General features: G+C 38.6%; 1 protein-coding gene across 10 annotated transcripts in view; it reads left to right on the plus strand.

Annotated features, from left to right (window-relative positions):
• WDFY3 (WD repeat and FYVE domain containing 3) overlaps positions 1-23615 on the plus strand; it is a 182291-nt gene that overhangs the window by 116389 nt on the left and 42287 nt on the right. For 8 of the 10 annotated variants that reach the window (XM_075034811.1, XM_075034840.1, XM_075034851.1 and 5 more), the window contains 13 exons: positions 2576-2757; positions 4239-4470; positions 7381-7541; positions 8607-8718; positions 9136-9326; positions 10864-11016; positions 13445-13518; positions 13621-13782; positions 15196-15290; positions 17032-17152; positions 18694-18911; positions 21508-21743; positions 23062-23196. In XM_075034811.1, coding sequence (XP_074890912.1) covers positions 2576-2757; positions 4239-4470; positions 7381-7541; positions 8607-8718; positions 9136-9326; positions 10864-11016; positions 13445-13518; positions 13621-13782; positions 15196-15290; positions 17032-17152; positions 18694-18911; positions 21508-21743; positions 23062-23196 — 2072 coding nt within the window. The remainder of the gene's footprint in view (positions 1-2575; positions 2758-4238; positions 4471-7380; positions 7542-8606; positions 8719-9135; positions 9327-10863; positions 11017-13444; positions 13519-13620; positions 13783-15195; positions 15291-17031; positions 17153-18693; positions 18912-21507; positions 21744-23061; positions 23197-23615) is intronic. The other 2 variants (XM_075034833.1, XM_075034861.1) reach the window with 2 other exon arrangements.

Genomic DNA, 23615 nt, shown 5'->3' on the forward strand with positions numbered 1-23615 from the left:
AAGTGGACGTTTGCATCATTAACTGTAGTAGTTTCTCTTACTGGAAGTCAGGTTCAAAACCTAAAACTTGGGAGCTGAATAGCCATAGTATAAGGGAGGAACTAAACCTCTTAAATTACAAAGACACTGACAGTGTTTTCTTGTACCAAATTCTTATAAGAGAGAATTATGTAAGTTTATCTTCATATTAATTGCTTTAGCCTGCACTGGGGCTATAGATTGTACGTTTTTAGTTTGTAAGCCTGTATTATCTAACTCTTTAAAAGACGTTGGATTTGAAGAGGCTTTGTCAGAGAAGATCTGAAGGTCTCTGACTACAAAGACTGGTTTTTAATTGAACGGGATACTTTGCTTTACTGGAGTGCCACCCTGTCATGGCTAAGTCGTAGTTGGTGGTGCACCATCAAGTGCTGAGCAGGTAAGAACCTGAAGAACTGAGGTGGCAGGCCTACCAGTGCTGATGGTCTATTGTAAGAGTAAATGGGGTGGTTTAGGGATGTTTCTGTGAGCGAGAATTGTGCTCAGAGGTGTTTGGCTGAGAAAAAGAACTTGAGATTATTTTTGTATCTGAAAGTTAGTTCCAAGTACTCTGCTTTTATAATTTTCCTTGTGCTATTTCTAAAGAAACGAGTGTTCTCTCTGTGTAGGCAGCTGCTGAGGTAAGAGGATTTATGGTTTCTTTTCCTTCAATATAAAAGAATGAAGAGAGTGTGGGTCATTTTGCTTTGCGATGGAGAAGCTAATGCACCTGCAGACTGATCATGCCCTCTGGTATGAAGTCAAGTGATGCCTGTTAGAGAAATTAAAGAATTTTGTGCTGAGAAATAAAGTGTATTTCAACATTCAGAAGATAACTCAGCACCCATTAGTGAAGAAAGACCTGGGAAATGCTTGAAGAGTATAGGTGGGTGAATTGGGGATGGGTGGTCAGCCGCTTGTGGTTTGCAGCCCCTGCAGAGAGGCTGGGAGTGGGTTCCTCTGCCCATGTGTCTGGAAGGCAGGCATCTGTCTCTGACTGCTCTCACTGTTGCTGCGAGGGTGGCCCATGGAGCCACGGGTGCAGCTCGCCTCACCCCACAGCAGCTGGTGGTGGTGTCAGGTCAGCGGCCTTGCATCCCAGGCTCCACTGCTGATAGGGTGAAGGGAAGGCAAGGGCGACTCGCTGCGGTTACAGTACTGAAATGGAACAGGCAAGTCATCGTGAAGTCTTCGTTTTGACTTGGGCAGAAATGTCTCAGCCCTGAACTACCCTTCAGTAGCAGCACTTCAGAAAATTAATTTTCCTTAGAACTGCAAAAAGGGAAGAAGAGAAGCCACTGTGCTGAGGCTTGAGTTACAAGTACCCCCAGTCTGTGCTTGATGTGTGTCTTGCTAGCCAGACTTCGTACTTGTGGCTTTTATTAAGGAAAAAAGTTTTAGGCTTTCATCCTCATCTTTAACTTCACTGATGCTTTGTAATTTAGCATGATTCTGACACAGATGCTTTGAAAGGCAATCTTTTTACTTGTATCTTCTTTTGTGTGTGACCTAATTGTTTAAGCATGATAGTGGCAAGCTTATACTGAGTGTCTGTGGGCAGGTGCTGGGGAGCAAGAGGGGGCTTCTGTGGGAAGAGGCCAGGGCTGCCCCATGCCAGACATGGCCACTTCCAGCCAGCTCCGCGGCAGACACCCTGCAGGACACAGCTTAGTCCAGCAGCCAGGCTCGTGGTGCCTCTGGGAAAACACATGTAAGAGGGGCGAAACGCTGCATGGAGTGAGGAGTAAGGGAAAAAAATGTGAGAGAAAGCGCCCTGAGGACACGAAGGTGAGAACAGAAGGAGGGGAGGGGGCCAGATCAGAGATCCCCTGTGGCCCCTGGAAAGGACCACACTGGATCAGGTAGTGGGGCCTGTGGAGGAGACCATGGTGGAGCAGGGAAAAGTGTGAAGAGAAAGTCTGGGAAATATGGGTAACTTTCTCTCCACAGTGTGAGAAAAGTGATAAACAGCTCTGTAGGTGTGGAGAGACATCTGTTATTTCTTGCTGACTACTGCTGTAAAAACTTGTTTAGAAAAACAATAAAAGGTCTTTCTGCGACTTGCATGGTGGCACGAGAAAGTTAGTAAAAACTTGAGCAAACTTGTCATTCCAGCTAAAATTTCAGAGGGAGGATAAAAGGGGAGAAGTAAAACATAATTATCAAAAGTCTAAAAATATCCTGAGAATTTTCTTAGAGAAGAATTAAGGCAAAGGAAGAAGAGACCTGTCATTGATACTACCAAAACTATACTAGTTTGTTAGTATTTAAGTATGTTTAGCCTGTCAAACTGTGACAATTTGGTCTGAACACTTCTCAAAAAATGTGATTTCATTCTTTCAGTTCTTGTATTTGGAAGTCTAAACTCATTCTTGTTAATCGTATGACTTTATTCATATCTTGTTAATTGTATTTTTGTTAACTATGTGCTTTCTAAAAATTTGGGTTTAATGTATTGCTGTAGATTGTTTTACATAAAGTCTAATGACATATTCGTCTGTTTTAAGCTTCTTATAACATTTCTACTGGTGCCCACTAACTGGTACTTTTCCTTTAGTCGATGACTTCAGTGAGGAATCATCATTTTATGAAATTCTTCCCTGTTGTGCCCGTTTCCGCTGTGGTGACCTCATCGTGGAAGGCCAGTGGCATCACCTAGTTCTGGTCATGAGTAAAGGCATGCTAAAGAACAGCACAGCTGCACTCTACCTTGATGGACAGCTTGTTAACACTGTTAAGGTAAAATAAACCTTTAAATCCTCATTTTTACTGGTTGGAGTGATTTCTCTCTCTCTGCACAGATACATATGTGCAAAAACCCACACAAAACAAGAAGAAAACAAATCAATGCACCCTTCCCCCCCTAAAAAAAACCCCACCCAACCACCACAAACAAAAGCCCCACAAAATGAGGAGCCTTGCAAAAAGGGGTCTTCGCTCACTATACACAGCTTGGAGCCAGCCCTAGTCCTGTTCAGAGGAGAAGATAATGAATACTTTCTCAGGCATGAGCAATAGTAACACTGAAGTGAAGTGAACATGTTGCATTGAATGTGAGGCAAGTGTGGCACAGAGATGCTGCTGACTAGATTAATTAGAAAGATCATAAAAAGCTGAAGAAGACTTATTGCAGGACCGCATAGCAGATCTAATGTTGAATAATAGGGAGATTACAGAGTAAGACAGCTTTGCCAATTTATTCAGATTGTTCCTTTCACAACCCTCTTGCCACCCGAGAACTTGTCAGTGATAGCCACTGAGATGTTATTAGTTGATGGTACACGTTTAGTTGTCAATATTTTGTTATTAGGTGGAAGAAACTGGGAGGCCAAAAGCAGAGAGCAGTAAAGAGCACTGTGGACCTGTCCACTGAGCAGAAAGTATTCCTGACCTGTAGCCAGTAACCAAAGAGCATTTGGCACTTGGCGGGTGTGGGCCTTAAGGGAGTAAGCTAAACCTGGGGTGGGCTGTAAATTAGCTAGCGTTACTGTCCTGCTATAGGTAGAACAATATTTCAACTTTCAAAGTTTACCTTTCAGTATTCCTTTTGCAGAAAGAGGACTATGGTAACTTTGTTATGCTAATAGCTGTAATACTTGAGCATATATCTGGCCATCTATCTGGCCATACATGACTACATTCAATAGCTGGTAAAAGAATTTTTACAAGGTAAATAGAAAAGGCCTGTGAGATTGTTATTGTCGTTACATATAGGCCAGCATCTTACGTATTTGTTTTATTGCTGTCTGAAAATCTTACCAGATTCAATTAATCACGTTTGCACTTTAGCTCGAAACGGTATGATTACCAAAGGCATATTTTCACTGGCTGAAAAAGGAGAAGGAAGAACACAAGTTTATGAGATCGTCTTACTGCTTTTGCAAAAAATAATGACCGTCATAGAGCACCATGTTTTTAGAATCAAGATACAGCCTTGTTCTTTAGCGTTTTTAAGCACAGAACTCGCGTGACCTCATCCTGTATTTCCATACACACCTTCATCTTTAGAAAGCCACTTAACTTGTGATCTTTGCATTTACCTGCTGATTAATGTTCTTCACTGAGTTTTGCTGTACAGTTAGAATACTGTGTGTTACATAGCAGTCGTTTGGTACATCCCCTGGTTTGCAAAATGCTTTCCTGAATTTCTGGTCTGCCTACTTTCTTTTCATGGTACCCATGCTCTCTCAATAACTCCACCATGTTTTTTTCCCTTACAGCTTCACTATGTTCATAGTAGTCCTAGTGGGTCTGGTTCTGCCAATCCACCTGTAGTCAGCACTGTTTATGCCTATATTGGCACACCACCCGCACAGCGCCAGCTCTCTTCATTAGTGTGGCGTTTGGGCCCTACGCATTTCCTGGAGGAAGTTTTGCCTGCCCCAGGTGTTAGCACCATTTATGAGCTGGGACCAAATTACGTCGGAAGTTTTCAAGCAGTATATGTACCATGTAAGTACAAATGAAATGGCAGCTAGTAACTTTGCAGGGGTGTAGTGGAATCTTTTGTGTGCAGATTGACAGAAGAGGTGAGAAAGGAGAGTATGTGGTAGGAGAGAGGAAAAGCTAGCTGTTCATACAGAGATTAGTAGCTGCTATTGAAGAGGATGATAGAAATCCAAATTACTGTTTTAACATACTTCTGGTACCTCTTGTACTGAGGTATGATAGAAGTGCTTGTATTCCTCATTTTGGTTTTAAACCAGTTAGAAACGCTTAAAGCTGTCATTATTCATGCTATATATTATATTTATATGTAGAAAGTGAAATTGGAAAGGCATTTTAGCTTGTCGGTTTCTAGTGATAGCACTCATCTGCAAATCTGCAATGTATTCTGTACTTTAAAGACAGCTGTCTCGAAATGTCATTGTTTATAGGGCCTAAATAGATCAACTGAGAGGAAAAAAAACAAACTTGAGGGATTGTGGTGCAGCAGATAGTCTTTAAGCATTTGTTGCGCACAAATGTGGGCAATTCTATATTTTTTAAGTGTTCGTTTTTGAAATTGGGGGGAGTGCAACACAAAAAGATGTAAATAACCTTGTTAGAAGTGTGTGTCCGTAGCCCGGTTTTTAAATATTCAGGCAATGGATTCTTCATTAGCTCTGGTAAGATGCTCTGTCACTAGCAAGATTTTCCTGTTCTGTAGAGCTCCCTGTCTTTCTGCGCAGTTAGAGTACCTCCTCGCTAACATCAATATTATGTCAGAAGATATTCTTTGCTTTACCTGGCCATCACAGGGCTTTTCAGTGAAATATAAATAAAAATGGGGAACATATCCAAGTTGTCTTGTCCTTGCACTGTCTTTCTCCATGAGGACCATAATGCTTTCCAGCTCTTCTGGAGAGAAACTGTCACCATCTCAAGGAAGGAGGCAGCAAGTGATGAGAGTGGTAGGAAAACAAAAGTATGTACAGGCAGTGCACAGAGTCTTTTCATGGTGAAAGCTTTCCCTAGAGTGGTGACAGACACCTCCACCCCCCCAAATGTAGATGATGTTCAGGCTGTGAAAAAATTAAGTATTATGAAAAAAAATGTAGCTTTCCTTGCCCATCTTGAGTGAAAAACTTTGGGAATTGAATTGTCATGTATGGATCTGTGCCACATACTTGCTTTTTTGACAGCTAGACAAACCTGGCGAGCAACTATAGATTTAGGTATCTGCTAGTCAATTATAGTTTCTCCAGCAAGGGATTTTGACAGGTGATGTGCAAGTTTTAAGTACCGAATTAGCCAAAGGAAATTCTGTGAATGTGAATTTGTTCATTCACTTCCAAGAATTAAAGATTTTCCTGCCTTTATGCTAAAGCCATGTTCACCAGGAAGCCCACAGTAACTTAAAAAAAAAATATTCTTCATTTCTTAACATACTGACTTTTTCCAGTGTGGCGGTGTATTTCTCTTGCACAAGCTTTGCTCAGTTCATTGTATTTCAGGAGCAGTCTGCTCCAGAACAAAAGGCGTGTTTCTATTTGGGGCTAAGCTTCTGTTCACATCATGTGCACTATGCCAAACCATAAGGAGTTTGATAGGGTGTGCAGTATGAACTGTGTATCTTACCATTTTATCTTGGCCCTTCTTTCCAAAATGCTTGTTTTTCCTTAGTTTAATAATTATTTGTGGGAATACTGGAGAAGGGAAGAGGCCTTGCAGTCTTCTGCTGTTGTCCTTTACAGGGAAATTGTGTCTGACTTGCCGTTTGCCCATGCAATGCTTCTTTTGGAAGTTTTGTCCCTGTTTTCAGTAAGCAAGACTGCCATCTTCTGAGAATTAGTCCTGTGTTTAAACAAAATGAAAAACCTGATAGTCTTTTAAGTCTTGGAAAGACCCCTCAGAGAGCAGTTACTAATTCGGGAGAAGGAATTCCTTTGTCTGTTTGCTGAAATGGAGGAATGCTCTCAGGGCATCCATGTGAGCAGAGGATCCAATAAGGAATTCATTTATGGGGAAGCCAAGACTTCTGAAACTGTCTCTTAAGTAAGACTTGACAGAGACTTGACCCGGATTCAACAAATTATGTAGACACCCAGCTTCTCACTTGTTTCAGTGTTAGGTGAAGAGCCTTCATGCTTTTTTAATTCCATTAACGTGTTTGACTGGAGTTGCAGACACCTTTTGACCTGGAATGAAGATGCAGAAGTGAATCTTTATGTTGAGCTTTCAGGTGCTGAATTTTTCACACTTCCTTTGAGCGTTGTAGACAGCTGTCAATCATAGTGTTTGCAGTACCTCACAAGAAGCATCCACTTTTGGAGCAGTGGATACAAAATATTAAAGATACAGTTATATATTCTCTTCGATGCCTGGGCCTTTTGGTCTGCATTCAGTCTTGCATCTCTTGTACCATTTGCTAAGGCGGTTTTCCTAGCAAATCATTGTAAAAAAGCCTGTTGTCACGGGCAAAGATGCAGATGTACCAAATGCTTCTCTGGTTTTTGATTACTTTGTTTTTCTTCAGGTGGGAAGGGAAGTGAACAGCCCTTAGGCTGTATGCAAATTGAGTACAGGAGTTATGTTGCCTTCCAAAAATTCAGATGAGGAAGCACCACATCTTCTATTGCTTGGCCAAGCCACAGGCTACCAGTTGCCATTACAGGCTAATATTGTAGACCTTCTCAAAAGGAAATGTTTGCTGTGCGTTGCCCTTTTATCTTAAACAGCAGATTTATTCCACGACTTGTGTGCTGTCAAACTACTCTTCGGTAGAGCAAGCAAGTATGCAAAGACAATATAACATCTCAGCTATTTGTGAAACCTTTCTTCTATACCTATTGTGAAATATAATTTGCTTAAGATTTTACTCTTGAAACTGAAAAGAAAAACAGTGCTATTACTGAAATGAACTTTTATTTTGTTTTTAAGGCAAAGATTCGAAGTCTGAAGGAATCAACCCATCCCCAGTATCTTTGGTACCAGAAGAGAAGGTCTCTTTTGGTCTCTATGCACTGTCAGTTTCTTCATTTACAGTGGCAAAAATAAGGAAAGTTTACAACAAATTGGATAGTAAAGCTATTGCCAAACAGGTATGTTGGGAAATGAGTTGGTTAATACGTACTACTTGTTGGTTCCTTTCTTCTAACTTCTTTCAAGGCAATTTGCTCAATGCAACTAGGAACAATAATGTACTTGCAGAAGTTGCCCATAAACATTTTCATGGTTTTAAAAAAAAAATTGAGAGGAGATTGCACTCCTAGATTCTATTTGCATTCTTGAGATTACTAGTAGCTATGTATCTTAGCACCTTTTGGAAGTATTTCAGCTTTTTAATGTAGATGGCACTTGTAAGCCCATTGAAAACCAGTTAAGATTATATCGCTGAACAGTATTTCTACTGTTGCAGGTGAACAAAGCTGATAGCTTAGTCCTCTGACTATGATTCAGCTTTGGAAACCAGAATATTGGTTTATATTTTTCTTCAAAGTACTTTAAAATCAGTGAATTATTTGTTCAAAGAACCATCTATGATGGAAGGCTTAGAGTTGGGATTGTTCAGCCTGAAGAAGAGAAGGCTCTGAGGAGACCTTATTGCAGCCTTTCAATACATATGGGGGGTTTATAAGAACAACAGAGAGAGACTTTTTACCAGGGCATGTAGTTGACAGGACAAGGGGCAACGGTTTTAAACTGAAAGAAGGTGGATTTAGATTGGGCATAAGGATGAAACTTTTTACCATGAGGGTGGCGTGACACTGGAAAAAGTTGCCTAGAGAAGCTGTGAATGCCCCATTCCTGGAAGTGTTTGAGGTCAGGTTGGATGGTGCTTTGAGAAACCTGATTTAGTGGAAGAAGTCCCTGCCCACAAGAGAGGGATTGGACTAGATGATCTTCAAAGGTCCCTTTCAACCCAAACCATTCTATGATCTGGTGGGATTATTTTTAAAGTTAGATTCATTTTCCTTAAACTTGGGAGACTAGAGATTTCTCTTTACTTTAGAGACTGTCTTAATGACTCTAGAATAGTTCTATTTTGGTTTATGTTATTGCTCTGTCACAGGAGGAAAATATACAAGTTATGTTCAGGCTTGGATAAAAAAAACCTCTTCCCTTTAGCCCCTGCTTTCTGTTTTTTTTTTTCTTGTTTTGTTCAGCTGGCAATTTCTTCTCATGAAAATGCCACACCTGTGAAGCTGCTACATAACTCAGCAGGGCATTTGAATGGACCAGCACGCTCCATTGGTGCAGCTTTGATAGGATATTTGGGTGAGTTGAGTAATTGAGAATCACTCTGTTTAAAAATGATTAATTACTTGTCAATAAGAACTTAGGTCTAGAAGATAAATCATGTAATTGATGGATGTTAATGGTACATTGTTAAATTTATTCAACATTGTTATATTTTATGGACATACTATTATCTTTTTTTTTTATTGATATGGGGTGCTTGTTTCAGTTTATATGTAATCATTATGAAAATACACTTAGTTACCTTAGATCATAGACTATTTTCCAGTGCAATATTTCCTTCACCTCCTCATCTGAGGTGTCATAGTTCTTCTAGTGATATTATTTTCTTAATTAAGCAGTGCTAGAATGCAAATTACTTGCATGTATTCACAATGATTTCTACAAGAATTAGATTTCATTCTATTTTAATGTGTTTTCTGTGCCTGTGCTCAGGAGTAAGAACATTTGTCCCCAAGCCTGTTGCCACTACACTGCAGTACATTGGTGGAGCTGCTGCTATTTTGGGACTTGTAGCTATGGCATCAGATGTAGAAGGGTTGTATGCAGCTGTGAAGGCCTTGGTCTGTGTGGTAAAGAGCAATCCACTAGCCAGCAAAGAAATGGAAAGAATCAGAGGTTATCAGGTATGTAAGAAATGTCTTAAAACAGATCATGCAGACTGAATTTCACCATCTGTCCTAGCAGTTGCCATGGAAATTCCTTGTTGTGTTGTGGTAACCTGAGTTTCTGCTCTTAAGTTTAGTGACCTCTTGGCTAATTAGCATAACTGCGTTATTTAGGATGGGTTTTACAGAAGAGGGTGGAAAGTTTTGCTAAGCAGTTGTGCATGTTTAGCTGCTTTGCTGAAACTGAGCCTTCATTAATAGCAAGGAACAGCACAACTGTGGCACTTAGATGATTCTTTTCCTGTGATCGTGAACCCACCCTGGCAAGCCTGGGAGTGTCTGTCTCCATGGTCTGCCAGCAAGAGAGGACAATAGGGACACATGAAGAAAAGCAAACAAGTGGACTCGTAGAATCATCATTTTGAGGAAGCTGCACAGACTTTATAGTTAGTGATACTGTTTGCTTTCAAGCTGAAGAATTCTTAATTCTCCATCGGAATGGGGAAAGTGCAATCAGTTATGCAGAAGGATTGGTTGACTGACTTGAGAAGATCTTTACATGACCAATGCATTTTACGTTTCTCACGAAGACTGCTTTACTGAAACAGGAAGTTTGTGCTGTGATTTGGGCTGTATATTTACAAACCTTGTAATGCTAATGGCTAGTATAGTTACATCAAAACATTATTGCATGTAGCCTGTTGCAGACCTTGGCTTACTTTGACCAAATAAATCTAGACAGTGTCCTCCTTGCACCATAAGCAGTCAGTGGATCATCACATACAACCTTACATTCCACCTCAGCAAATAGCATGGTTTGAGAGAGATTTCTAGAAATCTGTATTTCTTCAGTAATGTTTCAAGGAGGATGGTGAAGCTGAACAGGCCAGCATGTTGAGAGTTTAACAAGTTCGCATCAGAAGACGAGAAACAGTAGTAGTACATCTGGTAATTGGTTCTTTCCCAACCCAGATTGTAAGAAGTTAGAGCAGAAATGAGGTCTAAAAGGCCAACATCTATGGTCATGCCTAGGGCAACAAAGGGCAGCAAGAAAAAAAGAAAGTCGGGCTTATTCAGTTTTACATTATCATGGCTACTTTTCTTCTTCAGATTTACGTTATCATGGTTACTTTTCTTCAGTGCCAGAATACCTCTCATTTGTGCATGCAGTACTCTAGGGGCGCTCTGTCTGCCATATCCATGGTTGCTGTCCAGGAATAAAACTATCTGAGATTGTATCATACGCTGTCTTAAACTGTGACTGACTACCAGAGAGCTGATGGTGGGGGGTGTGTATGCCTAATCCTCAGGGCCTAGATACTGTTTGTAGTGTAGAACAGATGTTTTATGAGCTGGAGGGTGTCCTGGACATGCCACTTTTCTAATCAACCCTAATGCCACTTTGAAGCTTTTTCATCAAGAGTATCAACTATCAGACATACTTTAAGAGCCTTCTCTAAAGAGACACAGACATTTCATCCATGCTTCTTTGTGCTTAGACAATGTTGCTGTGTGTTCATAGGCTACTAATTCCTTTTCTGTTTACTTGTTGAAGTTGCTGGCGATGCTGTTAAAGAAGAAACGATCCCTTCTGAACAGCCACATACTCCATCTGACCTTTTCCTTGGTGGGAACTGTCGATAGTGGGCATGAAACGTCCATTATTCCAAATTCTGCTGCCTTCCAGGATCTGCTCTGTGATTTTGAAGTATGTATGGCTGCACAGAAAAGTGATGATGAAGTTGCATAGGGTTTAAGTCAGATGCTGATAGCGTACCTTAAATATTGAACTAGGCTGTTATCCTGAGAACTTACTATTTCATATATAGTACAGTAAAGCAGCTGAGCAGCAAGATTATTAGTAACTTTTTCTGCTGAAATGGCTTGAATCACTGTAGAAACAATGAATGGGTACCACAGACATTTCTGCTTTTTGTTCTAGAAGATATGTTTTGTAGTTTTCTGTTCAGCAATTTCTTTTAACCTGTGTGTTCTACTGCAGTACATATATCGAAGCATGAAAGATGTACTGAAAATAACAGTAGGAGGTAAACTTTCAACATAGCACATAGGAATCATTTTATCATACATCTCCTGCAAAGTTAATAGTAAGGCAGTTAAAATTCTGCTTGCACGACCTATGAAATATTTAAGTGTTGTTGTGTTAAACTAAGGAAAGTAGAGAAGTTCAGAAGGAATTGCTAATGTAATAATGGCTGATAAAGAATGCGTAGAGCTCATCGTTTAGTGTTTTCTCCTTTGGCATTACCTGTACGTGACACAGACTGAGTTAAAAGTATTCTAGTTCATATATACTAAAATAAATAAATAAAAAAAAATATTACTGCCACTACTAGTCCAGCTATAAGATAGTGACTTAATAGTGCAAGTCTGTCTTGCACAAATGGCTTTATGGAATTATCCGTTTAGATCTCTATTTGAGTATTTCATAGCACTCCTGGAAACTTTTATTTAAGGGTCTCACCTCTGAAAAAACTTCTGCTGCTTACTATAGCCTTCATTTTCATAAAATTAACAGGTCTTGTAAACTTCGTTTTTTCGAGAACATAAAGGTCTTTAATGCACCCACTACCCACCCCTCTTGCCAAGATCAACGATATGCTATAATCATGGCACTAAGAAAGAGGAAATGAAAAGGGCAGACCTAAGCCTCTTTTTTTTTTTTAACCTTAGTGGGGTTCTAATATAGAGGAAATTTGTCACCAACCAAAGTTTCCTCTTTTTTTTTTCTTGAGGTGTAACGTTAAAACTAGAAATAAGTTTGTGCTGTGTCTAAACATAAATTCTTCAGTATCATGTAAATAGTTATTCTTTAACAAGCCTTTTAAATAACAATAATGCTTCCTTTGTGCTCACAAAATTAAACATAGACTTAAAAGAAGTTATTACATCTACAAGAGGTAATATTTATGGTAGAGCTCTTAAGGTAGATGAACTATTTAGCAGAGAGAAGAGTGTGAATCACAGCCCAGCTCCTTTTACAGTGAGGCTTGAATTCTGCTGAAGAATACTCTTCTCTCTTTTTCTTCTTTTTTTTTTTTTTTTTCTCTTCCCCATAAAGGAACCAGCTGAGAAATTTCATAGCTGGTATATAGTCACTCAGACAGCAACTACTGTACAAAAGATCCAATTTCATATTGTTTAGTTCTTGTCTTTTTTTTTTTCTCCTGAAGACCAAGAACAACTGGAGAACGAACACACTTAAGAGACTAAAAAAAATTTTTTTAAAGTGCAAGTAATTGGTCAGTGAGTCACTAAAAAGAAATTTTCCAAAAGCCTCAGGGTTTTTTTAATAATTATTTATTTTATTTCTGTATTCAGGGAAATGAAAAGATTTGTTCTGATCATTTTAGATGATAAGATAGAAGAAAAGCAAAAGCTAGAAAGCTTTTCATTTAAGCCAGTTTTATACACCAGTGCACAAGTATTAATTATGCTTTGTTCAATAGCAAGCCAATTTTAAGATTTGCAGCCATAACTGTGAGCTCTCTGGCTTTTATATCTTTTATTACTTCTATTGATTTAAAAATTGACTTTTTTTTTTTTTTTTTTTTTTAATTTTTGTAGAGGATCTAAGTCAGTTAAAACAGTGTGCAGGAAATGCTGGGTAAAAATAAAATAAAAAAAAAAGTCAAAATCAGGGAAGACCTTGAGTTTAATCTTGGCAGAAAATAGTAAGCTAATTTTACAAAGAGAAAATCTTTACTTAAGCCAAATAAACTTAACACCGCATTTCACATCAGCCTTGCAAACCCCAGTATCTCCTTTGGTTGGAGTCATTGCACCATCTGTTTAAAGAGAAATTCCAGATAGTGTGTACCTTTTTTGTCTAGAACTCTTTAAAAGTTTTCAGCATGATATGCTTACAGAGAATATGTTTGGTACCAATGTGTGTTTTTTCAGTCTTCACTAGTATATCTAATACTTATCTGAAGTTGAAGAATAAAGAGTTGAGAACCTTGCAGTGAGCTTTTGAGTGCAATGGCCAGGTAAACGGTTACATAGACAAACAGTTTTAATCTCTTAAAGCCTTTCATAACCATTGGTATATTAATGTCAGTTTTTAATCTTGTGGATTTGTGTACAAAATGTATCATTGTTATTCTGTATTTCAGGTCTGGCTTCATGCACCCTATGAGCTTCATCTGTCATTATTTGAGCACTTCATAGAACTTCTCACTGAGTCAAGGTATGAGCCAATGCCAGCCTTGTAATGAGACTTAGAGGATTAGGTAATATGTAGAGGATGCTCCAATTTTAAATTGCCACCTCCTTTCTTTCCTTCTTCCAGCGAAGCGGCAAAGAACGCTAAGTTAATGAGGGAATTCCAACTCATCCCAAGACTGCTCTTGACTCTTCGAGATATGTCTCTGTCCCAGCCTACTATTGCTGCGATTAGTAATGTGCTGAGCTTTTTGCTTCAAGGCTTCCCTAGCAGCTATGACTTGCTCAGGTAGCCCACACCTGTGATAATTCTGGCTTTCTTGTTTTTATTATCTTGGTGATCTTTGTCAAAAATACTGAATGGTCATACTGTTGTGGAGCAAGTAACATGAAATGCTCATGTGCTGAATTTTTTTCCTCTGAGAGCTAGACTGAATGAGACATAGACAATAATTTTGTTAATGCCTTGATTTGCATATTAAATTCAGTGTGTATCTAACCAGGTATGACTGAGGGATTAAACTGGCTTAATGTTCTGCGGGTGAAAGGTTTTGTATTGCAGCTCCCTTGTTCATGTGAAGCACTGAGCACTTTTCTTAAATACCATTTAGTATTAGTTGAGATGGAATATAATGATACTTCTGGTTAAAATGCAGCTTTGATTACTCTTCTGCATGAAAGGTTTAGTTCAAAATTTTTTCTTAATCATCACTGTGTAAAAAAAAAAAATAAATTAAGGCTGTCAGATATAGTACTATTAATTCTGACTGATGAAAGTTACATAAATAATTTCAATTCATATGTACAGGAATATTTGAAATGCTTTTAGACGAGTTCAACTCCTTGATAACTTAATTTTTCTCATCTCCCATTTCATTATGATGGAAATGGATAAAATATTGCAGAGCTTGTGAGTTCTTTGCATAAAAGTGGTCATGTTTTCAGATTCTTGCTTTAAGTACAATTAAAGGTATCAGAAGCATCAACCTGAACATCTTACCTGTCTTTGTTTTAATTATACAGGACAAAAAAAAAAATGATTCAAGAATAAAACTGTTGATTTTATGCTTAAATGGTTACAGAACAGATTGTAGAATGCCTATCTTGAGTGTTTCTTGTTCTCCTTCCTGGAAACAAAAATGAAAAATATTGTTTAACTTGGGAAAAGTTATACTGGCTAGGGACCATTTCAGGTTAGTTCCAGAGGAAAGAGGAATATATTGTATCTCCTTTCTTTGAGTACCACATCATCGTCTTGTCTTGGAAAACCATGACCTTGTTTTACATCTCCTCAAGGTATTGGCATAAATGTTATACCAGTTGAGTAATCACTGGTTTTGATGTAATACTTGTTCTGCTGAAATGGTTTGAGAATAATGTTTTGTTCTCTTTAACTTGTGATGTTTCTTTTACTAGGACTTGGTGGTATCTCCCAGTTTCCTTTCTTGAATCCTAGCATTTTCAGGGTCCCTTACCTGCAGACTTGCATGCAAAGATTCCATTAATTACTACGTGTTAATTTGGGTTTTGGCTAGTAACTTTAGATGAAGACCATTTTCCTCAATCTTCAGATGCGAGAAAGCTGACGTTTTTGGGTATCTCCCTCTTGCTAGTGTTATGCTTTTATATTTAGGTTGAATTATTGATAGATGAGAGTGCATCTGTCATATCAATGAATGATGTTTTTTCTCTATACAACAAGGTTTGGACAGTTCATCTCTTCCACTTTACCTACATTTGCAGTCTGTGAGAAGTTTGTAGTCATGGAAATAAACAGTGAAGAAAAGCTTGACAGTGGTAAGTGATGGCACGGCTTAGAAGTAGTAGAAGAGAAATACTTTGAGATCTCTTCCGCGCTTAAATAGTGCAGAAATAGTGTCATTAGCAATACTGTAATTTTGTTATAACCTGGCTGCCAGTTAGTTGTGGTTACTTTAGTTTTCGGTATTGTGTGCAAAGCAGTGCAAAACCCACGTACTCTTCGTTTTCCTTCCATTAACACTTCATGGTTTTGTTCTGTCTCCTCCGCTTGCTCCTTCAAGTCAGCTGTGCATCTTTGCTTCTTTGTGGGGAGAGGAAAAAAAGACAAAAAATGGATTACTAGGTGCATCTGCCATCCAGGTGTCGAGGAAGTAAAAGGATTAACTAAGACAGCCTAGTTATTTTTTTAGGCAAAAAAAGTTTTACTGTCCTTCAAGAATGCTTATATTGAATTGTTTTGAGACTATTTCTACCTTTGTTTTCCTAAAGAAAAGAGGCTTATGCAATTGCATTTTCAATCAGTCTCCCTGAACAGAAATGTTTTAGCCCCACATTTGGATGTCACCCAAATAACTAGAAGGGAGTTCCCAAAGACTGTATGTTTCTGCATCTCCTGGGAATATACTGGTGCACAGGGACAAGTGAGAGAGAAGTGTTTCTGCTTTACAGTTGGCTTTATTGGTTTGGTTTCCTGAAGAACAAGGTTTAGACAGTCTTCACATTCGTCATTATCCCCCTGTGTCTCTCCTGTTCCTTCTGAATAATTTTGCTTATTGTGGTCTCGAAGATGAATAACTTCGAGCTTTTTAGTGAAAAAGAGGGAGTTGGTATTGGAGAGAGATCCAGACTGATTTTCTCACTACAGGCCAGCAGTGGTTTTTTTCCCAGGCTAACCACAGCCTGAGCTGCTTTTTGCCTACCTGGGGGACTGAAGAACCTTGGGGAGAAATTCAGGCTGTGGCAGGAATGGAGAGAGAAGCTTTTGATTGAGGCAAGGACATGAGATTTTTAGGTTACTGGTCTTCCATCAGTTCTGCTGTATTTCTGCCATAGAAGATGCTTTGCGTTTGACTTGTGCACAAAAGCTTGGCCCAGCAAGTGTCCATTTCTGTCTACATTTTTGCATGTTGCTTCAAGTCCTGACTTCTTGTTTGTTTGTTTGAATAATGTAAAAACATGGTCCTCCTTTGACAGCATAAGGTACAATAGGAGAGATTTGCAAAATAACTGTAAAGCTAGTCTTGAGCTGCATGCATTGGCTTGTTTTGCAGTAAGTGGTTTTCAACTGATGATGAGTTTAGGGATCTATTGAAAGACAAGGAAACTAATTTTTCTCTCCATTTCATAGATTTGGAGGCAGTTGGGAAGTATCATGTTTTTTTCTTGCAATTCCCAACCCCCGCCAATTGCATCATGCAAAATGTTTATCTACCATGTTTTGTGGGTGTGGGGCAGTGTTTGATTGTCTCTACCTGCCAGGAGTGACTAGTTTAGCTAATTTGGACCACCTCAGTTTAGATTATTGTCTGAGAAGCTGGGATTCCCTTTTACCCATTCCTCAAACAGACTGAGCTCTGTTTGGTGGTGCTTATGGGGCATCAAGCATTTCTCAGCAGTGTGTAGCAGGCTGCCTGCACTTTAGCAGGGCGATCAGGTTGCATTTGCTTATGTGTGGAATTTATGAATAGCCTTTAAAATGTCTGAGTTCCAAAAGCCTAATTTTGCCTTTCTTTTTTTTTTCTTTTTTTTTTCTTTTTTTTTTTTTTTTTATGTTTAGGAACAGAGGATGATTTTGGAGGACTTGTTTCTGCTAATCTTATTCTGCTGCGGAACAGGCTTTTAGATATCCTTCTGAAACTTCTATATACATCTAAAGAAAAGACAACTGTTAATTTGCAGTAAGTACAAAAAAACTTGAGGTAGAGAAAGGATGTAGTTTTTTAGTTCAAGAGGGAGAATTACACAGCACCCATTCGATTCACTAGTTTAATTGCATAATTTTATAGGAACTATTGAATGATTTATGCAGATGTCACTGAATTAGCTTTGGGTATGCTAGCAGAAATGGAATGCATGATTATTGAGTTGTATGCTGTCAGTTGTGGTAGTAAGAATGATAGTACTAAGCAGATGACTGTGTAACTTAACATGTATCTTTCAGCAATTGTAGTAACTCTTTTTTGTTTTGAATCTTAAAAAAAAAAAACACATTTAAGACCATGATTGACAGCATTAGTAGAAACTCATGCTTCAAATTAGGAACAACAGAAGTAAATATCAGCAGGAGAGGAAATTATCTGGTAGATTTGGGAGGAGATTGCTTGCTTCTTATTGTTACTTCATGGAAGAAAGACAGTATTTGTAAAATTGTTAGTTTTAAAACTTTGAGGGACAGAGGATCACGAGTGAATAGGATGCAGTGGGAACAAGTGTGGATGTCTGGCTACTTTGAGTTTTAAAGTTTTGTTATCTGGAGAGCCAGTTCTTTAACCCTCTGCTCTTAAGTACTTCTTGGTGCTGTTTTCTCATAACGTCATGCATGGCTATAGAGAAAATAAAATCTGTTGAAAGAGAAAACTTGTGGGTTTAGAGAAGTGGGATAGTCAACTTCTCATCTGGTTAAGATCAAATGGCTTCAGTAGGGGTTATCATTAGGATCATTAACCCTAGAATGCCCCTTAGTTCCTTAAAATTGCATGTGAGGGTACATGATATTATAGTTTAATGAGGCACTAGAGTCATATGATGAGTTGGAGAAGAGACTTTGAGACACTGTCAAGTTAAAACCTTGACAAAATACAACTTTCAAGCAACTGCCCGGTGGGCTGTCCTGAGTCTGTTGGAAGCGTTTTGTGGATGTATGGCATATATAGATTATGTGGTGATTGACTGAGTGTTGGTTGACATACAACCGGAACCTCCTTGAGCTTTTCAGCAATACTGCTTTAAAAAAAACCAAGACCATATTCTTTCAAATATTCCCAAGCAACTCTTCTCTTAATAAAAAAACCCAAAGCACCTTTATTTTTTAATACCAGTTCATTAAAAAGGCTTGTGAAAACTCTTTACCTATGTATGGCTCAACAGAAAGTATTTGGAAGTTATAATTTGTGGACAAATGTTTCCTGTTCAGCATTCCACATTTGTTATCAAAAGCAGCAATTGGAGAAATCTCATGCAATGGAATAGTCCCAGAAGCTGTTTACTCTTCCCTTTCTGCTAAACATATACACTGTACCTGTTATATTTAACAAGATTTGGTGAGCAACACTTCTTCTTGTGTAGCAAACTTACCTTAGAATTCAGTTAACTCTTCAATAGATCTGAATTTTCTCTGATCTTGAGGTTTGCCCTGCAGTGGAGGACATTTTTGCTATGTAGTAGGAAACCAAATGCTGTAAAATGTGACTAGTTTTTGGTTTTTTTTCTCTTTAATTAGGGCTTGTGAAGAACTGGTCAAGACACTGGGTTTTGACTGGATTATGATGTTTATGGAAGAACATCTGCATTCCACCACAGTCACAGCAGCCATGCGAATTCTTGTGGTCCTGTTGAGTAATCAGTCCATCCTTATCAAATTTAAGGAGGGTCTCAGCGGCGGAGGCTGGCTCGATCAGACGGATTCTGTCTTGACCAATAAGATTGGTACTGTGCTAGGTATGGCATCTCAGCCCCCTCATGACTGAAGGATTACGTGGGAGCACGTGTGCGTATGTGTCAAGGTGGAGGTTATTGTATAAATACTGTTAAGAGTTAGATTTCCTAAGCAAAAGGGAGCGGGTTTACGAAACTGCCCTTCAGTTGACATTACATGAATTTCATTGTAGTTCAGTATTACCTCATCATCTGCATGAAGCCTGTGTACTAACTGTTTTTTTCTGTTATCATCATGGTACGGTTAAGTATGTCCTGTGGGCAGGCACGTCTGAGCTAGATGCAGAGGTAGCATAGCATAGTACCTTATGTACACAGCAAATAAAGATTCAGTAGAATTTACTTGTTTGTTTACTTTTTATTAGTTAGAGCATCATGCGGTGTTACACCTGAGCTGCTTTGTCTAGTAAGTTCTATGCCAATTAGATTTACCAGTTTGGAATTTTGCTATCTTGGAAATTTCTGTGTTCACGGTATCATCTCAGCCTTTCTTTTCCTCTCCCTCTCCTGTGTTCTGCACGCATGCATGCTCACGCTCTCTCTCTTAGTCAAGACTTTCTTTGCAGGTTCTTAAAGCAGTTTCATTTATCCAGGTTATCAGACCTTTCAGTTACCCTGTGTGATCTAGAATTCAGTGTGTAAGGCTTTAGTTCTACAGGACCCATTTTGAGCATCTCTAAGCTGTCTGAAATGCATCTCCAAGTGTCTAAAATAATGGATATCAATTCTGTGTAGATAGGTGTAGTGGAGATTTCCCATGGACCTGTTTTTTTAAGCCAAAATAAGATGGTGCTTTACAGATGAATGTCCATTCAGATCCTGATGCAAACCCATTGACATTAAATGGGAGTCTTTCACAAGCTTGAGTAGGTCTTAGATCAGGGCAGTGGTATTAATAGTACTTTCAACTTAATTGTTGTTCCTAAAATGACTGTGCAAGGGGCCACTTCTCTGTGTTGCACAGTATATGATCTATTTCTGCACTAAAGATTTTTTCTGAATTGGTTTATTATAAGGAAATAGTTGTGTTGTTGAAGTGATCTTATTTCAGGAAGAGGGCTTTTCCTGAAATGAACATGTGAAGTCCATTTTCTTCTACTTTGTCTCTTTGAAATCTATGAAAGTATCTTATGCGATCTTGTTGGGTTTTGCATAAATAAAACTGTCTATTAAGTCTGTCTATTTACAGTTATTGCCCATAATATATCCCTCAGGATATTCAACTAGGAACATAGGATGGTTCTTTGTGTTATTAATGAATTAGGAAGGTTAAGGAAAACAGTTTTTCTGAAACCATATAACACATGCAAACATTTATAACATACTACAGCATCTGTTGTTTGGCTAACTCTGAGTAATGTCCTGTATTTTATTTAAGAAAAAAACTTTTGCATATGCATGTGCCTTGCATGCATGTTCCTTAAAATTTGAAAACCATTGATATTTTAGGGAATTGACAGTTGTTAATTCAGTATCTACTTTAAATGTCCAGTAACATAAACAATTTTTTCAGTCACAAAATCTTTCTGAATAAGATTGTGATTTACAATCACATTTGGAGAGCATTTATAGAGTTTTCCTATTTTTCTTATTATAGTATCACTTTAATTGAATCCAAGCTAGACTGTGACCAAACAGATATATTTAAACTTGTGTTTTATCAAATGATAGTGACAGATTATCTGATTTTCACAGCCTGTGTTTTTTAATAAATTACAACACATCAGCTCCAAGATTTCTCATGAAACCAAATAGGAGCCATTTTTGTTCAAGATTACTGATGGATTTGCTGCAACTTTGTAGCAAAGACTTCATTAGTCTGATTCCTGGTAGATGTCTTCTGTTTAAAAGGTCAATTTCTGGTGGAAAGGATATCTGTATTAGAGCCTCAGAAAAACAACCTGATCTCTGTCAGTGTCAGAAGAATGGCTCACTCTCTGTGCTGATGCAGACTGAACTGTCTTTCTGCCTCCTTCCTCACTTGAAAATAAACGCTTCTGCTGCCCTGGTGTATTTTATTTTTTTTTTTAATAGGAAAATGTAATACCTAGGTAGAAGCAGGGTCAGAAAAGGTGAGTTTTGTGCCTCTGGCAGCACTTAAGGTAAAATAAGAACATTTAATGCTTCATACCAGCTGATTAATCAGTAACAAAACAGCTGAAACAAGATGCCCCTGAGACATCTTTGGAAACAAATTAGCAGCCAATTGACTTAAATGGGCCATGGGACTGCTGCTTGGTAATATAAATCTGTAACTGATGTTAAGGTGGTACTTCCCTCTCAGCCAGTGAAATATCTTTTTTCAGAAGCCTGGGTGTGTGTATGCAGTAGCATTAGGCAGTCTGTATGGAGCAGTGTCATCTATGTGGTACTAGAAAGCAGTGATTTCCTTTTTTTTTTTTTAACTGATTAAAAATATTAGACCTCTGAAGCAGAATTGCATAATGTGTGTGTGATAGTCTGTATGCACACATTCATTTTTTGCAGTGTTAATTTCTGAGGACGTCCCCTCTCGTATCCACTACTTGAATAGGAGTGAGCTTCACAGCCATTTACCTATTAACATTATTGGCTTTTTGTATTTTTTTTTTCATCTTAGGGTTCAATGTCGGCAGGAGCGCTGGTGGCAGATCAACGGTCCGGGAGATTAACCGGGATGCTTGTCACTTCCCAGGTTTTCCCGTTCTGCAGTCCCTTCTCCCAAAGCACACTAACGTACCTGCACTCTATTTCCTCCTCATGGCCCTTTTCCTGCAGCAGCCAGTCACTGAACTGCCCGAAAACCTGCAGGTCAGTGCACCTGTCATCAGCAGCCAATGTAATCAGGGTTGCCAGGTAGGGATTATCTAGTAAAATGTAAATGTAATTCTGTCTGTCATGAAAGAAAATAACAGATTAACCAAGCCCCCTCCTTTTTCTCTGCAGCTGACTCAGAGTCACGTTGTGTTTAATGCTGAGCTGTTTAGGGTGGGAGGACAAGGTACCATGGGAGTATGTGGAAGCCAGCCTGTTAGGGCATAGCTGTTGCTGGTGTCTTTCTGGTCTGTTTTGGGGTCAAATGAGAAGCAGATCCCCGTTTCAAGCTGATGTGGTATGGGCATTGAAGGGGACATAATTTTTTGCCTGCTTGCTTGCTTTGTTTTTTTGTTGTTGTTTTTGTTTGTTTTTTTAAAAGAGTGGGGAGTTGCTGTGTTAGAGATCGTGGAGTTACAGACAAAATAAGGTAGCTTTTATTTCAGAAGGTCTTTGTGGTTTTGTAGGTAGGCATCTCAGTTGTAGTTGGAAAACGTGTATTGTTCTTATTCTGAACAAGTTGATTTTGGACTTGTTTTAACTGTATGTAAATGAGTAGATATTACATGGTCTACAACAGAGTCCTGGGAAGCCTTAATGTAGTGCTTTATGCAGAAAAGCCACACTCCAGGTAGACAAGATGCCTGTTGAGAATGGATGCAGTGCTAACATTTATTTATCAGTGCCAACTGGAAAGTAAAAATTTCAGACCAGAAGGTATTCTGCCTGCCTGTTTTCTCAAGAGGAATACTTGACAGCACATTCAGCACTGTGCTACAGTGAAGTAGAGGCATGAAGCTCACCTCCTGCTTAAAGCATCAAAGTACGGCACTGTTAAAACTAAATTCAATGACTTAAAATATTTAGCAGTAGAGCTCTTAATGCTAGAAGTGGGCACTTTGTCCTTCTTTATTTTTTAATTGATTTAATTTTTTGGACTTGCTGGAAAATGCAAACTTGGTTTGTTTGTTTTGTTCTTTTTCTTTTCTTTTCTTTTTTTTTCTTTTTTTTTTTTTAATACCTTTGGGATATTATGTGGGTTTTACTGCTAGATGCGAGTGAAGTAAACTGAAGTGATTGTGCAGCATTTGTGCTGACAGGTCTCTTCTTGTTTCAAAACACTTAAATACTTAGAGAAGGTGAGAGTTGCAGTTACGTTAGCCCATGGTCAGAAGGAATTTTCTTCAGTGACATGTGACCTTCATATGAAGCTTTTGGGGACAAAGTTTGGAATATGTGAAACAATTCATTTTTTTAGATACTGCCAAATGAGCATGTTGTAGGTACAATAAAAAGTATCAAATTGCACAGGAGAAAGGGGTTATGTCATGTCTTCTTTCTTCTTTTTCACCTCTTACAGTTTGATTTAGACTCTATTTGGACATTCATATTTGGAGTTCCTGCCTCCTGTGGCACCGTTACCTCTTCAATACATAGTGTTTGCACAGAAGCTGCCTTCTTGTTATTGGGAATGCTGAGGAGCATGCTGAATTCTGTAAGCATAAAAAATTTTGCTTGTATTTGAATATACAGAATTGTTCAGGTTTGCCATGTGGTCAAAAGCCAAACTAAAAAAGTTGAGGTTTTGTTAATGTCACAAGAAACCCAGCTGTGAGTTAGGCTCATAATACTTGGGTGAAAATCATCAGTTTCAGTGGGTTATTCTATCTTACTTTATTTTTCAGTATCTGTAGAAATATTAGTGGCCACAAAATTAATGCTGCTTTTTCACAAAAAGGCTGGACTTTGTGTTTTGCTGCAATTAAAACAAAAGAAGAAAGCAGAAGGATAAAATGCCCTTGGCAGAGATCACTGAATTTCTTTCCTGATTAACATCGTGGGGCAATGTTTGAGACTCTATATCCCATCTGCTCAGAGCTATGCGAGTTGCAGATTTTGTGCATGAACCTTCCA

The sequence above is a fragment of the Buteo buteo genome, chromosome 1, assembly GCF_964188355.1.
Source record: "Buteo buteo chromosome 1, bButBut1.hap1.1, whole genome shotgun sequence".
In the NCBI taxonomy this organism is placed as follows: domain Eukaryota; kingdom Metazoa; phylum Chordata; class Aves; order Accipitriformes; family Accipitridae; genus Buteo; species Buteo buteo.